Source organism: Panthera uncia (assembly GCF_023721935.1).
Source record: "Panthera uncia isolate 11264 chromosome C1 unlocalized genomic scaffold, Puncia_PCG_1.0 HiC_scaffold_4, whole genome shotgun sequence".
NCBI lineage: Eukaryota > Metazoa > Chordata > Mammalia > Carnivora > Felidae > Panthera > Panthera uncia.
In genome coordinates this window covers 43,244,733-43,264,122 of record NW_026057585.1, presented here as the reverse complement: position 1 = coordinate 43,264,122, position 19,390 = coordinate 43,244,733, and the positions used below count along the sequence as shown (strand labels likewise).

At 36.3% G+C, this 19,390-nt stretch overlaps 1 protein-coding gene across 1 annotated transcript; it reads left to right on the top strand.

The window, feature by feature from the left end:
* Positions 1–17,740: 17,740 nt before the first annotated feature.
* Positions 17,741–19,176, top strand: LOC125912504 (dnaJ homolog subfamily A member 1-like). Its single transcript, XM_049616999.1, has one exon. The coding sequence runs from the start codon at positions 17,815–17,817 to the stop codon at positions 19,006–19,008; it is 1,194 nt and encodes a 397-aa protein (XP_049472956.1). The 5' UTR covers positions 17,741–17,814; the 3' UTR covers positions 19,009–19,176.
* The last annotated feature ends 214 nt before the right edge of the window (positions 19,177–19,390 follow it).

Genomic DNA, 19,390 nt, shown 5'->3' with positions numbered 1-19,390 from the left:
CAGCTGCATCGCATTTGAAGCTGTCCTATCATAGTCTGGAAAAAATGTTCCAATCTTAAAAATATGTCTAGACCACTTTATTTCACCCCTATGTGACTCCCAGGTGAAGGGGGGGGGGGGGGGATGGATGGGTAAGATAAGGGTGGCAAATGAGCATTCTACATGAAAAGTCTTTTCCAAAAGGAACCCATCAGTCTCTAAGAAAGCTGACTTATATTTTTTTTAAAAAACCCTGACATTACAGATCATGTGTGTAATCCCTTCATCAGTCTGTGGTAGGGAGTTTCATACCCTGCCTACAAATGAAGCATATGGCAAAGGTCCTCCTCTAACTCAGGGATTCAGGAACGGCTCCAGGCACGCTGGGGGCAGAATGTCTTCACAATGGCCTCACTTCCCCGTAGGCATGCCCCTCCTTTTCAAAGCCTGTGCCCCCATGATCCCCAGATCTTCAGATTCTCATGTGCAGCAATTTGCCTGGGTCTGTTCTCCCTAGCAAAACTACCCCCAATTTAGGATACATCGATTCTCTATGATGTCTTATGAAAACTTAACTGCATTCACTTAAGATCCTACTTAGATAAACTTAACATTTCTGTTTAGGGACAAAAATGGGTCTTGGCTAAAAATGCCTTAGAATCTTGGACTTTTGGGGAACGGGACCTCAAATGTTATTTTACAAATGAGGAAGCCAAATTCCCAGATAAGGTGTCTAATTTCCCCAAGGTCACACAGTTACTTAATAATTTAGCTGGGGCTAACATCTCTGTTTCTCAATTCCTAATCCATTATTTTTAATCCATGGCATCAAGCTGCTTAATTTTTCAGCCTTCTAGGGAAATCTTATCATCTATACAAAGGTTTTCTAATTCCTTGACCAAATGAATATGAGATGGGAGATTTAGGCTCTGATACACACCCTTAAGAGGTGATGTAACCAATCCTCTGAGAAATTGTGTCTCTAAAACAAATCTTTACACCACACAACTTATTTAAATGAATTGTTTTGCATTCCTTTTCATTTGTGGCTGGCAATGCCATCCCTTAATCACAGGAGAGGAGGGAGGGACTGCAGGAGTTTCTTCTAGAAATACTGGTAAAAGTCACTCCCTGAGAAGCAGGGAAGAAACACTGACTCTGGTGTTTGGTTAAGTGGGTCACTTAATGGCCGAGGTAGGGACTACCTACATATCCCCTCATGCCATCCCATTAACACACAAGAGTGTGCATGAGTGCAGGAGGGCGTCATTAGGGTAAATGAACGGGGTTTAGGGATTAGTGCTGTTAACACTGCTGCCTGCTGATAGGAAGACAAGGCAATCTCAACCTGTTAAACAACCTACCACCTGGGAAGTTGAACTGCCCATAGTCAGCAGAGACCGGCATGGTATTGAGAATGAGTTTAAAAAAAAAAAAAAAAAAAAAATTAAACCACAGGGAAATAATTAAAAAAAAAAAAAAGGATGCAGAGATATTTTTCAAGGAAGAAAGAAAAGATGGGAAAACCAACAGAATTAACATATTAAGCTATTTTATAAGACTTAAGAGTACTGTGATATGATTTGGTCCTAAAGAAAGTATTTGATACAGATATGAAGTATTTCAGCTTTTCTAATATTTCTATTATATAATTTGAGAAGGTCACCTTGTTTGGGGGTTTCAAGTAGTTTTTAATTGGTAGTTTATTCCAAAATATCTCTGTACTACCATTCTTACGAATATATTCATAAAACATATATGTGGCTTCCCAACAAGATGGTGTAACACCAGAATGTGAAGTCCTTTCCCCAAAATCAACCCTGGGGAAACATGGGTCAGAATAACTATTATAAAAACAATGAGGAAACTCCTAGGGAGAAAGCTGTAGAAACTGGTGTATAGGGTTGCAGCACCCTGGGGCAAAGGCTACTGTGTCACAGCATTAAAGACTGGTTTAGGGAGGGTTTTAAAACTCTGTTCTTATCTCTGGATGGTCACAATCTGCCCCTTCACCAAAGAATCCACAACAGCAGTTCAGGTCATTACCATGGGTAATATCAGGGCAAGATAAAAGTCCTGCTAGAGTGAAACTACAGTCCCACCAACCAGTCACATGACATGAATCCCTCCTCTACTTCTTCCCTGTCTAAACTCCCTAAGGGGATTGCTCTTCCCCAGGAATATAAAGCAGATGCATGGTGGAGTGCCAGTTAACCAAAATGTTCTGTAAAAATAAGTCCTAATAGTGATTACTATAAATTTAAGTGGGTTTAATACTACTTAAAAGGCAAAAGATTCTCATACTAATTTTTAAATTAAAAAAAAAAATTTAATAACATGTTGTTCATAAGAAGTACCATTTAAATAAAATGATACAAAAAGGATGGCAAAATGTAATCTGTCAATTGTTCAAAATTCCAAAGAAAGCTGGAATTGCACTTTAACATCCAACAAGATGAAAATTTATGGGAAAAAATCATAACAAAGAGGATAATTATATGTTGATATAGGGAATAATAGACCAAGAAGATTTAGGTATCATGAACTTAAATGTACCTAATAATACAGGTACATTGCACTGAGGGGAAAAATAGGTAAATCAAAAAAGTATAGCTGGAGACTTTTACACACACCTCCTGAAACTGATAGATCTAAATAAATAAATAAATAAATAAATAAATAAATAAATAAATAAGATTATCTTCTAGCTTCTTAATTGGATTGCAATAAAACTAGAAGTTTAATACAATTTTCAATCTCATATGTCTTAAATTTACAAAATAGGTACTAAATAGCCTATGGAAATCATAAAAGAAATAACAAAGTATTTAGAAATGAACAATGAAATTAGTACTATATGTCAAAATTTGTGGGGCACATCTGAAGCAGGATTTATGGAGAAATTTGTAATTTTGAATACACTTATTAAATCACAAGAAAGACTGAAGAAAAATAGAGCTAAGCAAGAAGATGAAAGAAAGAAAATATCATCCTAAAGGAAACAAATAATTTTCTTAAAAGTAAGAGTAGAATTCAAATAAATAAAAAATTTAAAAGAAAATAGAGTGGATCATAACACTAAAACATTATTTTAAAAGATCAATAATGATCTTCCTCAACCAGGACTAACTGAAAAAAAAAAAAAAGAAAAATGAGATATAAATCATATACAATATAAAAAGAGAAATAACTATAAAATCAACACAGATTTATAATAATAATAATGAAATAGTATTATGAAATGTGAAAATTTCAATAAAATGGATGTTTCTGAAGAAATATAAAATGCAAAAGTATATACAACCAGAAATAGAAAATGTGAATAGACAAATTGGCATTAAAGAAATTTAAGTGGTGAGCAAAGACTTTCCACAAAAGTCTCCTGCCCATGTTTACAGTTGAGTTCTACCAAACTTTCAAAAATTATAAAATAGAAAGGGAAATAAGACTGACCAGTTCATTTTATGAGGCTAGTGTAATCTTTATTCAAAAACTAGGTAAGGATTAACCAGGAAAATAAAATTATATATCATTTCACTTTTAAGTCTTTTAAGTACAGATGGAAAAATTCAAAACAAAACATTATCTCATGAATCCAACATTGTATTATTTAAGTGCCGCATTATCAGGTAGAGTTTATTTCAAGAATGCAGCAATGTTTAACAGAAAAAAAATCTATCAAATATATATATATATATATATATATATATATATATATATATATACCAAATTAATAGACTAAAGAATACAATCATATATTTTTAAAGAAAGAAAGAAAAATGAAGGTTCAACATGTTATAAAAGGAATTAGCAGAAACTTCCCTAACTAGGTAAAGGTTATGTATACAAACCCTTCAACTTTCAACACATTCCCTTGAAGCTTAGAAAAAAGACCAAAATACCTATTGTTTATGCTATTGTTTAATCTCCTACAGTAAAGTATTCAAAGCAAAGAAAAAACTCTCATTATTTGAAGACTTTCTATACAAGAAAAACAAATAAAAAGCAACATATAAATGATACTATTAAGAGAGTTCAGGAGGTGGCCAGATTCAAATTCAATCTACACAAAATCAATACTATTCTCTGTATCAGCAATAAGCATCTAGAAAATATAATAAAATGAAGACACCATTCATGAGAGTAATAAAGACTATACAATTTCTATGCATTAAAAAGTACCCAAGGTTTTATAGAGATAAATTTAAACTCTATTGAATACCATAAAAAATAGAGGGATATTTATTCTCTACAGTTGGAAGAGATAATAGTTTAAAGATCCAGTTCTTTTCCATATTAATTCATAAATTTAATTAATTCACAAATTCATAAATTAATTCATAAATTTAAGAGGCTTCAGGTTCCAGGCTCCAAGCTGTCAGCACAGAGCCCGATGCAGGGCTCAAACTCATGGACCGTGAGATCATGACCTGAGCCAAAGTCAGACGCTTAACCAACTGAGCCATCCAGGTGCCCCACAAGTAGATAATTTTAAAGTAAATCATTTTAAAATTGGTTTCAAGGAATAAAAATCTATGATCAGTTTAAGGTAACTTTGAAAAAGAAGAGTAAATAAAAGAGACAGTATAACAAAGTATGGGAAAAATAGATCATAGAACATAATGGAAAACTCAAGACAGACACATGCAAATGTGAAAACATTATATATAATAAAGTTGGCCCTACAAATCGTGGTTAGGAAAATGCATAGATCAGAGTTTCTGTTGCAGAAACATAATTGATTGATGGCCCCAGATGCTCTCCCTCTGCATCCACAACCACATTTATGCCAAGGCCACTTCCTGGAGGGTGTTCCCAGCCAATGACTGAGCACATGGGCATATTAATTCCCACAAGATGTGATACTCCCATGACAGGCAGCTTTGGTTTGAGGACTCCCTACTGGCCTGGCCAAAACTTTCTTAGAACTCTACGGTAGTTTGAGACTCTTCCTATCTAATCCACCTGGATTTCTCTCCTTCACAAGTGTTAGACATATAGGAGTGGTCTTCTGGGCACTCCCCTTTATCCTTCACAGGTGTTTCCCCCAATTAATCTCTTGCACATCTAAATTCATTCTGGCATCTGCTTCTAGGAAGACCTGAACTAACATATAAAAAAATGATAAAAAGATAGATTGTTGAATAGATGTTATTGGGAAAATTGCCTCCTACATAAAGAAACATATAATGCATCCCTCTCTTATACCATAATTGCAGGTGAATTCCAGATAGATTTAAACTTATATACAAAATGTATAACTAAAAATTAAAAGATGTTAGTCATCTAGTGGTAGTGAAAGATTCCTCAAACAAAACTCCAAAAGCACAAAGAAAGCAAAAGTATTAATTTGAGAATATTGAAATTCAGGATTTCTATTCACTAAAGACCAATGTGGTATGATGGACTGCTGTCTCCCAAATTCACTTGCCCGTCTCTAAACCTAACAGGACTCCTTAATTTTTGGTGGAAGCATGGTCACCTGGGTAAAAGACTACATTGCTTAGCCTTCCTTATAGGTAGATATGGCCCTGTCACTACTCTCTGGCCAATGAAATGTGAGCAGACTTCCAACAAATGCATGTAGCATTTATGTCTTGCCCTTAAAACAAAGGGACTTACTACACTCTTATCCTTCCTTTCTCCTTCTCAACAAGCTGATAAGAACCACCTTGCATCATGCTGAGAAACCACCTTGCATCATCCTAAAAATGGTAGAATAGTAAGACAGAAGGATCACCTTCTCCAGACTACTACTTGAGAGAGAAATAAACCTCTTTCTTGTCAGAGCCATTGTTAATATGGGGCTCTAATACAAATGCCAAAGTTACCTCCTAAATAATATAAACACCATGGACAAAGTTAGTGGACAGAGGACAAACTGGGAAATTATATTGGCAATGTCTAAAATAAAAAAGGTATAACAACTAAGATAAAAAAAAAAAAAAAAAAAAAAAACCTCATTTAACCAAGCAAACAAAAAATGAAAATCAGAAATGTTTAAAGCTATTAACATGCAATAAGAGGAAACCCAAAAGACTAAAAAGCATATTAGGAGATGCTAAATTTTACTAGTAATTAGAGAAATTAAAATTTAAATAATGACATATCACTTACACTCATCAAAATAGCCAATATTGAGTAATGCCAAGAATTAAGGATATAGGTATGTAATGTAAGGATATAGAGATATTCTTGAACTTTTCATGGGAATGTAAATACAATTTGGAAAGCAGTTTGACAGAACCTAGTTAAATTAGATATATATATATATATGTGTATATATATATATATATGTATATATATGTATATGTATATATATATATATACATATATATATATACATATATATATATATACACTTTGGCCCAGCAATCTTACTCCTGGGTAGATATCCCAAGATATCCTTATACAGATCCAGAAGAAGATACATAAAAGACCATTTATTACAGGGCTATTTCTGGTAGTAAAGAAATGGAGATATTGTAGCTCTCCTAAAGTCAACAGAAACAACATATATCCAATATACATTACATAGATACTAAAAGCACAGTGCTAAATAAAACAAATGAGAAACAGAATGAAATTTATAGCACTGGATCATTACAGACATAAAAAATGTGTGAACATAAAAATAATAAAAATAATATATATTTATAATAAATAGATAATAAAATATATATTTTACAAAAACACAAAACACACATAAAACAAACCACATTAGAATGGTTAAGAAATAAGAATGAAGGGGAAAATAAATAAATAAATAAAACAAGAGAGAGTCAAGGGTGACTTGGTGGCTTGGTCAGTTGAGCATTGACTCTTGATTTTAGCTCAGGTCATGATCTCATGGTCCATGAGTTCGAGCCCCACATTGGGCTCTGCACTGACTGTGTGGAGTCTGCTTGGGATTCTCTGCCCTTCCCACATTCTCTCTCTCTCTCTTAAAATAAATAAACTTAAAATAAATAAATTAAAAAAAAACAAGAGAGAGTCATTGCATGGACTGGTGACAACAGTGTGCCATGCCCTAATATAACTCAGACTTCTGCACTCCAAGAATGAGAAAAATGATAATAAAACAATATAAAGTGCATACAAATATTCTGCTATGAAATTAAGTCTGCTTTTATTACATATATTATTGCTTCCTTTGTATACTCCTTAAAGTATTTTTCTAATATAATAAGCAATCCTGGGAATCTTGTGAAAATTAACTTTCACAAGTCACTAATCTAGGAAGTCGGCCAGAGGGTAGGGGTAACAGGAATATGGGAGATACAGAGAAAGTAACTGTGTTATCTACTTACCTCTGAAAATGTGAGATATTCTTTTTTTTTTTTTAAACAATTTAACGTTTTTTTAATTTTTATTTTTGAGACAGGGAGAGACAGAGCATGAACAGGGGAGGGTCAGAGACAGGGAAATACAGAATCTGAAACAGGCTCCAGGCTCTGAGCTGTCAGCCCAGAGCCCGATGCGGGGCTTGAACTCACGGACCGCGAAATCATGTCCTGAGCCGAAGTCGGCTGCTCAACCGACTGAGCAACCCAGGCGCCCCGAAAATGTGAGATATTCTAATACTAGGTCCTGGTGCTATCTTCCTTCATCACCTTAGGCCCAGTAATACAAATCTGTTTCCTAGTGAACCTCTCTGTATTCGCAATTACCAGGTCAAAAAGGAAATGGAAAGGAGGTTGACAGGAGAATCAGAAAAGCACCAGAAGAGAGGTGAAAAAAATATATATGACTAGTGAAATAAGTATCTGGCTCTTCCACTCAATGTAGATTCCTATGTCTTCAGAGTTAGGAGAATAAAAGGAAAGAACTGAGTAGTGTAGAGCTTGGTCTTTGCATTAGTGAGACCCCCAGCCATTCAACAGAACCCTTTTATGTTTGATCTCCTTTTTAGCCAGCTAACTTTTCTGCTCTATACGGTTCTCAATGGCTGCAAGAGAAAATTGGGCTTTTTCCTCCATGTTCAATAATACTATTGATACCCATACTTATTTCCTATCAGAAATGAGGACACAGCTGTATTTTCAAAAACAGATTTGGCCTTTTTTGCATCTCACTTTGACAATTCTTTACTCTAAAAAATTGAACTTCAGGGCACCTGGGTGGTTCAGTGGTTAAGCACCCGACTTCAGCCTAGGACAGATCTCCCCATTCCTGAGTCCAAGCCCTGCCTAGGGTCTGTGCTGACAGCTCAGAGACTGAAGCTTGTTTCAGATTCTGTATCTCTTTACCTGTCTCTGCCCCTCCCCACTCATGCTCTGTCTCTCTCTCTCTCAAAAATAAGTAAACATTAAAAAAAATTAAAAACAAACAAACAAACAAAAAAAACCCCTGAGCCTTGGCTTGCTAACAGGACACCCTCCAGGCCATACAACGGGATCTGTGTTCTTCTGTAGTGAAAATCAGTTCTCCTACAATGAAGTGTTCTATCAGTTATCTTGTAAAAAAAAAAATCTAAAACTAATCCTTGCTTCAGGTGAATAAGCACTAATCCTTCACTCTACTAGGGCAAATATAAAAAGTAAACAACTATGCTTGTTTACTATGCCACAAAAAATGCTTAGGGAAAGAGGGTCAGGGCCACAATGTGGATATAAAGGTCTACTATGCCCTCTTTAATAAAATATATCCTACTTTCAGGACCAGCTTCATGGGATGTGCAACTGGTGAAGTCTCACAGGGTCTCATGCTCAGAAGGCCCCTGCTTGGGTTTAATGCTCTAAGGTGGCTATCTTGAAACTCTCCCAGCTCTGGCCCTCAGCCACTGCCACCCTCTATCTAAGATATAGTTTGAACTGGCTAAAGGAGGTCACATCCCCTTTGTCCAACCACCCTCCCTATTCCTTTGCATGGAGTTGGGCTCAGGGAGGTTCTGGGTCAGGTATGTGCCTGCTGAGTCTCTGGCTGGCAGAGAGGCAGTGCCTTCAGGGGTGACTCCATGCACTCTTTCCCAATTCCACAGAGGTTTCAAGTAAGGCCTGGTGCTGGACCCCAGTTGCAGTAAATTGAGCAGCAGCAGATATGTGCCAAAGGGAGATTGATTTTCCTGTCCCTGGCTGGGGCCCTACATTTTCATTTTGCCATTTGCCCTGCGCCCTGCAACTTATATAGCCAGTTCTGCCTAAATCCCTCCAGGATCGGTACTGAAAGGAAACTTTTCTGATGAGAAAAAGCAGCTTAACAAGTAATATGACTCTGTTCCTGTGCATCTGACCTTCTTGGTGAAGGTCTCTCACTGGGGGCCCTGGTGCCACCATCACATTGGCATCTGGGGTGCACACCTCTCTTAAATACTCTGCAGATTCAAGTAATCCTCATTATACCACTTTATGCAACTGAACCAAGCCAGAAATTTCAGATAGGTTTATTAAATAGTAAAGAAAACAAGAAGGAAAATAAATGCACATTACACAAGGAATAGAAATAGTAAATCTGACAGAATAAAGACTGTGGTCCTAGGATAGCGAACTCGTTCTTAGGAACCCCATGACTCAACCACTCCACATAACAGTCCTTTCTACTCCCTTACCTCTCTAACTTTCCTTTTAAGTAGTTTTTACTTCTATCAGATAGTCATAGTTTCCTTTTAGAGAGACTTACCTCTTCCATGGATGACTAATAACAGGAATTAAGTCAGACTTGAAAGGAAATGCTTTCTCCTCAAAAAAAAATAAATAAATAAAATAAAGGTAGGTTTAGCTTTGTAGGCCTACCAGAATAGCCAAATCTTAGTAAAGCATAAAATTAGTTCATTCCTACACTGGGAAATAAGTGATATAGTAGCAAGGACATCATTCTCTAATGTTGGAAATGTTAGGATTATTTTTGTTTTCATTTTAAATCCTTTATTCAAACAATGATGTGGTCTATAGGTTCCACTAAAAAAATAACATGGATATAGTGGTAATGACAATAAAGTACCATGTTTAAGCTTCTTTCTAGAGCTCTGACCTTCACTGTTTCTAAAAGTTTTCTTCTATTGTTTTAATTCCTGATTATTATTATTATTATTATTAGAGAGAGAGTGTGCGCATGCATGCATGTGGTGGGGGACGGACAGAGGAAGAGGGAGAGAGAGAATCACAACAAGCTCCATTCTCTGTGTGGCGCCAGATGTGGGCTCCATCCCACGACCCTGGGATCATGACCTGAGCTGAAATCAAGAGTTGGACGCTCAAGCAACTGAGCTACCCAGGTGCCCCGATTATTTTTTTCTAAAACGTAGGACATAACTGTAAGAGTATTTGATAATTTCTTTACTTGTGGTGTCATAGCTTGCTAATTGCCCCCCCCTACTTCTTCCTCATGTAATTGGTTGATGTGTGGCTATGACAGACTCTTTGTACCAGCTTAAATAATAAAAGGGAAATTCTGCTGACTAATTTCTAAGTTCTCTTAAGCTAGCAGATGGCTAACTTTTGGGTTTCACAGGATATTTTTAAAGTGAAGGTGAAACCCATAAATGCCAATTTTTAAAAGTTTTATCAAGTAGAGATTTTTAAAAGTAAAACATACTAATAGTATTATTTCATAAAAGAAAGGACATTTTAATTCTGAAGGAAGTCCTTTCACTGAACAAACTGAGCAATGAACTCACTGAATTCTCATTTCTCTGAGGAACACTTAAGAAGACCATAGAGATCATTACCAGATAACTTCCTGAGTCAGAGGTTGGCAAAATTTTTAAATTATTAATAAATATTTCCCTGCAAACTTTTCAACTATTTTGAATATTTCTATCAGTTTTATGAACTTTTATGATGACCATGTATGAGATTCAGCAGTATGTACTCTGTGGGTTTTCAAAGCCACCCTAAATTTAAAAACCTCTGAAGTAAGCATTTCATTATGCTTTTTTTTTTATTACTAAGAACACTAAACAGAAAGCACTGTAAAGTGCTATTGTCTTCTCTTGAATTGCTCCTTACACCAAAAATTTCAATTATAAAACAATAAAATACCACATATTACATGATTGAGATATGCCATGGGTATTTTTAACACCAAGGACATAACTTTATAACTGATAGCCTGTTTTGATAAAGTAGGCCTGTAGTCTTGTCACTTGTTATCAATATAAACATCTTCATTCTTAAGAGGCTCTCTTCTATATCTAATTCCTCTTGGAAAACATACTTTAGATACATTCACATAGATAAAAATGTGTTAGGAATTTAAAAACTTCTGATGAAGATATTTGCTTAATAAATGTTGCATTAGCATGGCTGTTTAGAATTTTTTCATTAACTGCATAGAAAACAGAACACTATATAGAATTAATAAACCCTCACCCTTCATTGCATAATAATCAATGTAAGGATGTTATAAGGAAGTATTTATTATATTAAAACAAAGGACATTATTCTGATAGCTGTTGGGTCTAAAATGTAACATTTGACTTTCAAAGCAAGTAAATCAGCAGAGCTCCAAATAGGGAGACTCAACCAACAAAGGATCATAAAGTTAAAAAGTCTCTGTTAATCAATGACAAATTTAGTACTTGTTGCTACAATTACAAAGATAATAGTTCCTTTATGTCAGTGCCTTTGGTTTTGCAGCTGTAAAATAGCTTTGAAATTCAGCATTTCAAGGAATAGAAATTAATAGGAGGTCATTTCTACCAGAGAAATTTTAGGGGCCCATCCTCTCTAATCATCATTAAAAACTAAATCCGTAGGAGAAGAGGCACTTTACTGATTGTCAAGTGGAAGCTATTATTCATTTGATGAAGCTCTTGGCACTGTGCCATTGATTCTGCACTACAGCCTGCTGCTTGTTCGCCTTCATCTCCTGCAATCAGAGTTGTTTCTGCCTGCCAGGAGCTATTTATAGAGCAAAGGGTGGGGGGAGAAAAGCTGGTATGTTCTCCTTCTTGAAAAACAACTTTCGAACTTTGTAAGTACAAATCTGTTTTTCTTGTCATCAGACTGTCTGCTTTTTCCTTCAGTGTAGAAGATAAGGAAGCTGACTTCAAGACAATTGCCCTTCCTAATAATGACTGTGAATTTGGTGGAGTCGCAGGCTACAATCACACTGAGTCTGACTCCCTTGGATTAATGTTCCTCAAAACTACATACACCGTCATATGTCTACAGTAATGCTTTCATTTCTATACTTCCATGTCCATTCCAGTTTTCTATCTTAAAAATTTCTAAAAGATACCCCCTGCTTTCTTATACTTATTAAAAGCAAATATATCTTGCAAAAAAAAAAAAAAAAAAAACCACTAAAAATAAAAACCTCAAAATATAAGTATAGGAAAATATTTGGGGGCTCAATTATTTAGGAGTTGATTCAAAGTGAATCAAGTGTTGGTGAAATTGTTTTTCCTATAATTGTAAAAGAAGTTGGATTTGCATAAGTTTTACTTAGAAGATTCATTGTCCCACGGCAATATAAATCTCTGTTAAAAGTTATCCACATGATATGAACATGGCATTCTCAAAGTTATTTGCAACTCTCATTGTCTTGGGTTGCAGTTGTGAACATATTTTAAAACCTAAACTATTCAGAATCTTTATTTTTGGAAAAGTTTCAGGCTTTATCTCAGCAGTTGCAAAATCCACTTAAAATGTTTCATCCTCTAAAACAATAAATAGAGAAAATTTTTAAAAAAGTATGCATTTAAAATACTTCAGGATAGCAATAGCAATACTTCTGAATGCTAAAATTTAATATAATGGAAAGGAATTGTATTTGTTGAAATACAAAACAACAAAACCAAAACCTGAACCTTTAAAGCATATGGAAATAAAACATATGGCTATGAATTGCCTGATATAATTTTTTTTGAGAAATTTAGTGTCAAATGTTTTAACAAAGTGAAATTTTTTCTTTTTTTTTTTTAATGTTATTTATTTTTGAAAGAGAGACAGAGAGAGAGAAAGACAGAGTGTGAGCAGGGGAGGGGCAGAGAGAGAGGGAGACACAGACTCCGAAGCAGGCTCCAGGCTCTGAGCTGTCAGCACAGAGCCTGATGCAGGGCTCGAACTCACAAACTGTGAGATCATGACCTGAGCTGAATTTGGATGCTTAACCAACTGAGCCATCCAGGTGCCCCACAAAGTGAAATTTTTTTAAAAAGTAGCCATAGAGCCACAGCATTGCCAGTAAATGTTTGATTTTAAATAGAACTCAAAATACAACCTTAATCAATTGAAAATACAATAAAAGATCAGCCAAAGTAGTTAGCAAAACAACCTGAGTTAGCAGGGTGGAAAACAGACCACGGATTTGTTTTGTTTTGCTTTAACTTCATAGAAGACCCATATTTCAGCACACCTTTTAGACTGTGGTATTTTCAGAGCCCTGGCTTGCAGCAGGAACCAGAAAGGTATATTTACCAGGGATTCTATAGTGTCTTCTCTCCTGAAACTTACATGCCTTACCACTAAGACATTTACCTAGAAGAAGCTAAGATTAGATGAAATGCTCTGTTTCAAACAAACCTATAGGATATCAAGTGGAACTAAGTATCGTGGATCCAGGTATTTTAGAAAGTCAAATGGAATAAGAAAATTAAAAATCCATTTGATTCTGAATTGCCCAGAGTAACTCTGCATAGCCTGAACTTCTGAATAATTTTCAGCTCTTCCTCCCCTTCACTTTTAGTTATCAAAACTTTCTTCTTATAGTCTTTCATTCCAAACAATAAAAAATCGAGGCATTTTTTAGAATAGTATTTTGAAGGGAACCTGGGTGGCTCAGTCATTGAGTGTCCAACTCTTATCTCAGCTTAGGTCACGATCTCACAGTTCGTGAGATTGAGTCCCTTGCTAGGCTCTGCACTGACAGCAAGGAGCCTGTTTGAGATTCTCTCTCTTCCCTCTCTCTCTCTCTGCACTGCCCCCCACCCACCCACTTGCACTCTCTGTCTCTCAAAATAAATAAACAAATTTTAAGAAAAATAAACAGAATAGTATTTTGAAATCTCTGCCATTAATTCAACAGATTACACTGGGCTCAGAGGTTAGGTTTGTGGAGCTAATCTCCCTCTTACACATTAAATAATTCACTCAACAAACAATTTATTGAGTACCTATTATTTCCCGGCACCATCCTAGTTGTCAAGATATATTTAGGAACATAAAACATGCAAAGTTCCTATCTTTATTTAATTTATATTACAATGGAGCTTCAGCTACGAAAAAGCAGAAATCAACCTCAAAAGACATCTTTCTTTCGTGAACATAGTCCTATATTTCTCAAAATTGCACAACATTCAACTGAAGGGCAACAACTACATAGCAGTTACAAGTTTTTGAGCACTGACCATATATGACGGATACTGTGTTGAACACTTTTTCATGCATTATCCCTCTTAATCAGTGCCTTTTAATCTTCAAAAAAAAATTTCCCATATTGATAAAAGAAATGAATGAATGAAGAAATGAACACTTAGAAAAGTTAAATAACTTATTAAGCTTGCACAATTAAAAGGGCAAATTTAACAGAGGTCTCTCCCATCTATAAAAATAATTTCAGGCAAGTCTTCTACTGAGGACTTAGTAGCACTTATTCATTCATTCATTCATTCATTCATTTGGCATTTATTCAACAAATATTAAGACCGTCTCATATGTGTCAGGCACTGTTTTAAATACATGGGATACATTAATGAGCCAAAGAGGTAAAGATCCCTGTTCTTAGGGAGCTTAAATCTTAGTGAGAGGAGACATACAATAAAAACAAACATAATAAATAAGGAAATACATAATACATTAGAAGGTTAACATCCATTCATTGGGAATTATATAAAGTTTAACTTGTTTTTCCTAACAATTTGAGTTCTTAAGTTAGAAATAAAGATAACTTTTAAAATGAAAATAAAAAAGGGGCGCCTGGGTGGCGCAGTCGGTTAAGCGGCCGACTTTGGCTCAGGTCGTGATCTCACGATTTGTGAGTTCGAGCCCCGCAACAGGCTCTGTGCTGACAGCTCAGATCCTGGAGCCTGGAGCCTGCTTCGGATTCTGTGTCTCCTTCTTTCTCTGACCCTCCCCCACTCACACTCTGTGTGTGTCTCTCTCTCAAAAATAAATAAATATTTAAAATTTTTTAATTTAAAAAAAGAGCTCAGGAGACCAATGACAAGCACCCCAAGAAGGAAATGCTACAGCAGAACACAGTGTTGAAGAAATGACTTCATACTGGGGAAACTGACACCTTTTTGCCACCACTGTAGAGTTGAACTTGTTCTAAGTCTTCGTTATTTTGATCATCAGATGCTTGGAAATAAAGGGCAGAGCAGGGCATCAGTAACTGCCCATCTGGAGTACAACAAACACACGTAAATCACTGGAAAATCACGTGCGGTTCGATGACACTTATCCACTTTGGTTTCCACAGACTGGTATGCCAAACCCCAGACACCAAAATGACTAAGGTTGGAGAATAAATACCCATCATTAAATTTCCAGTGGTTTAATAATTATCCCTCTTCCTGGGGACATGATTAAACCTCACACAGCAGCAAAACAAGAAACTAAGTTGCTGGGCATCAGAGGTGAAGAGAAAGTAAATGAGAAAGAGAGAGTGAGAGTAACAAGGGAAATGAGAGAAGACAGGGGGAGAGGGAGGAAGAGCATAGAAGGGAAAAACCTCTTTGGTGATTACTCTCAACCATCCTTGCGCTTAAGACAATCACCCACAGGCACTAAACAAGTGATTGAGCTGCAAGCTGGATGTGTCCCTCGTTCTCATAATTCCAGGGGCTGGGGCACGTTGCTCCACCAATGGGAGCAGAAAGTGCAGTAATACGGGAAATATCATCCCACTCCAGTCAATGCTTTTCTCCTCGGGGTAAGGCTAAGCTTGATCCCTTTAACACAAAAATGGTGCATCTTCTCTCTTACTGGAGTACTGACTTTCAATATTGCTTTCTTAAGAGGGAAAAAATGGAAGCTTTCTTTTACTAGTATGTTAAGTGGTCCCAGAGTTATAACTGACATAAACCTCAGTCAAAGTTCCTTGTAATGGTCAAAAAACCCAGCATACCTTCCTATCCATGGAGTTTCCAGGCACAGCCTAAGGAAAAATTCCCAATTGCTGACTGGAACTAAGAGAAATCAATTGGATACGAGATGACGATAAATCCCATTTGAGATAATGGTACCAGGGATTATATATTAACTAAGATCAAAGTCAATGCTCCTTAAGTAGTTTACTTCCAAATTTTTCCTTTTATAAACTGAAAATATTCTAGCAGGCCAACTCCAGAAACCATGTCTATATTACTCACCTCTGTATCTCTAGTACCTTGCACAGAACTTAGCAAATGATAGCACTCAATAAACGTTTTGACCAAAAACAGTACAAATATATGAATATATTGTTATCATTATTTTACCTGGAGTACAGCTGAGAAACAATGTTACATTAGTTTCAGGTGTACAACATCGTGATTTGACAACTGTGCATTATGCTATGCTCACCACAAGTGTAGCTACCATCTCTCACCATGCCATTGACCATCTTCCCTACGTTGTACCTTTTATCTCCATGAATAATTCATTCTTTAAGTCTATGCCTCCACTCCCCTTTATCCTTTGCTCATCCCCATGCTTTTCCCCTCTGACAACCCTCAGTTGTTCCCCTCAGTTTGTTCTCTGTATTTACAGGTCTGCTTCTGCTTTTTTTGGTTCATTTGTTTTTTAGATTCTACATCCAAGTGAAATTATATGGTATTTGTCTTTCTCTGGCTTATTTCACTTAGCTTAATACCTTCTAGGTTCATCCATGTTGTTGCAAATGGCAAGATCTCATTCTTTTTTGTAGCTGAGTAATATTCCATTGTGTACATATGTACCACTTCTTTATCCATTCATCTATTGATGGACACTTGGGTTGCTTCCATATCTTGGCTATTGTAAATAATGGTGCAGTAAACACAGAAGCGCATATATCTTTTCGAATTAATGTGTTGGTTTTTTTTTTTTAATTTCTTTGGGTAAGTATCCTATAGTGGAATTACTGGATCATATGGCATTTCTATTTTTTAATTTTTTTTTTTTAGAAACCCTCAAACTGTTTTCCACAGTGGATGCACCAAGTTACATTCCCACCAACAGTGCACAAGAGTTCCTTTTTCTCCACATCTTTGCCAACACTTTTTGTTTCTTGTCTTTTTGATACTACTAGACATTCTGACTGGTGTGAGGTGATATCTCATTGTGGTTTTGATTTGCATTTCCCTAATTATAATGATGTTGAGCATCATTTTTTTTCCTGTGTCTGCTGGCCATCTATATGTCTTCTTTGGAAAAATTTCTATTTGTTTTTCAGTTTTGAGTTATATAAGTTCTTGGTATATTTTGCATATTAACCCCTTATAGACAAATCACTTACAAATACTTCCTCTCATTCAGTAGGTTGCTTTGTCCTTTTGTTGATTGTTTCCTTTGCTGTGAAGAAGCTTTTTATTTTGGTGTAGTCTCAATAGTTTGTTTTTGCCTTTGTTCTTATTTTTCTATCTTACAAGAACATGGTAGCAATTTATATATAATTATTGGGTTCCCTGTGTTAATTAGGCACCCTACAAAGTATAAAATGACTCTTAAATTTTATTATATTTGTATGCCTCATTTTTCACTTTTATATATGTTATTTTATTTTATCTTATTAAGCCAAAATTCCAGATAACTCTCTGGCCAACATATGACAGGAAGGGAAAGTAGCTAATATTTATTAAGAATTCATTAAGGGAACTTTCCAGAACGCTCGCTGAAAAGCGGAGGAGCAGCAGCTGCCCGAGCTGCGCCCAGCAACGCGCTCCTTCCCGCTCCCCCACACCAGCCTCGGCCCCCTCACCGGCTGTAGAAAATGGTGAAAGAAACTACTTACTATGATGTTTTGGGGGTCAAACCCAATGCCACCCAGGAAGAATTGAAAAAGGCTTACAGGAAATTGGCTTTGAAGTACCACCCTGACAAGAATCCAAATGAAGGAGAGAAGTTTAAACAGATTTCTCAAGCTTATGAAGTGCTCTCTGATGCGAAGAAAAGGGAATTATATGACAAAGGAGGAGAACAGGCAATTAAAGAAGGTGGAGCAGGTGGTGGTTTTGGCTCCCCCATGGACATCTTTGATATGTTTTTTGGAGGAGGAGGAAGGATGCAGAGAGAGAGGAGAGGTAAAAATGTTGTGCATCAGCTCTCTGTAACCTTAGAGGATTTATATAATGGTGCAACAAGAAAACTAGCTCTGCAAAAGAATGTGATTTGCGACAAATGTGAAGGCCGAGGTGGTAAGAAAGGAGTGGTAGAATGTTGTCCCAATTGCCGAGGTACTGGAATGCAAATAAGAATTCATCAGATAGGACCTGGAATGGTTCAGCAAATTCAATCTGTGTGCATGGAGTGCCAGGGCCATGGGGAATTGATCAGTCCTAAAGATAGATGTAAAAGCTGCAATGGAAGGAAGATAGTTCGAGAAAAGAAGATTCTAGAAGTTCATATTGACAAAGGCATGAAAGATGGCCAGAAGATAACATTCCATGGTGAAGGAGACCTAGAACCTGGACTGGAACCAGGAGATATTATCATTGTTTTAGATCAGAAGGACCATGCTGTTTTTACTAGGCGAGGAGGGGATCTTTTCATGTGTATGGACATACAGCTGGTTGAAGCACTGTGCGGCTTTCAAAAGCCAATATCTACTCTAGACAACAGAACCATTGTCATTACCTCTCATCCAGGTCAGATTGTCAAGCATGGAGATATCAAGTGTGTGCTGAATGAAGGCATGCCAATTTATCGTAGACCATACGAAAAGGGTCGCCTAATCATCGAATTTAAGGTAAACTTCCCTGAGAATGGCTTTCTCTCTCCTGATAAACTGTCTTTGCTGGAAAAGCTCCTACCTGAGAGGAAGGAAGTAGAAGAGACTGATGAAATGGACCAGGTAGAACTGGTGGACTTTGATCCAAATCAGGAAAGAAGGCGCCATTACAATGGAGAAGCGTATGAGGATGATGAACATCACCCTAGGGGAGGTGTTCAGTGTCAGACCTCTTAATGGGGCCAGTGAAGAACACTCCTGGCATTTTATATGCAGTAGTGAACGAATGAAGGACTATAATCATAGCTCACTACTTGCTATTATTGTTTTTGTTTTAATATTCAACTATAGTAGTGTTTTAAAAGTTAAATGAAGAATAAAAAATATAAAAGCTCTGAAAAAAAAAAAGAATTCATTAAGACTCACATGTACCACATGTCTTCATTTGCATTTTCTCATTTCTTAATTTTTTTTTACATTTATTTATTTTTGAGAGAAAGAGAGACAGAGCACAAGTGGGGAGGGGCAGAGAGAGAAGGAGACAGAATCTGAAGCAGGCTCCAGGCTCTGAGCTGTCAGCACATAGCCCGACACATGGCTCGAACTCACAAACCGTGAG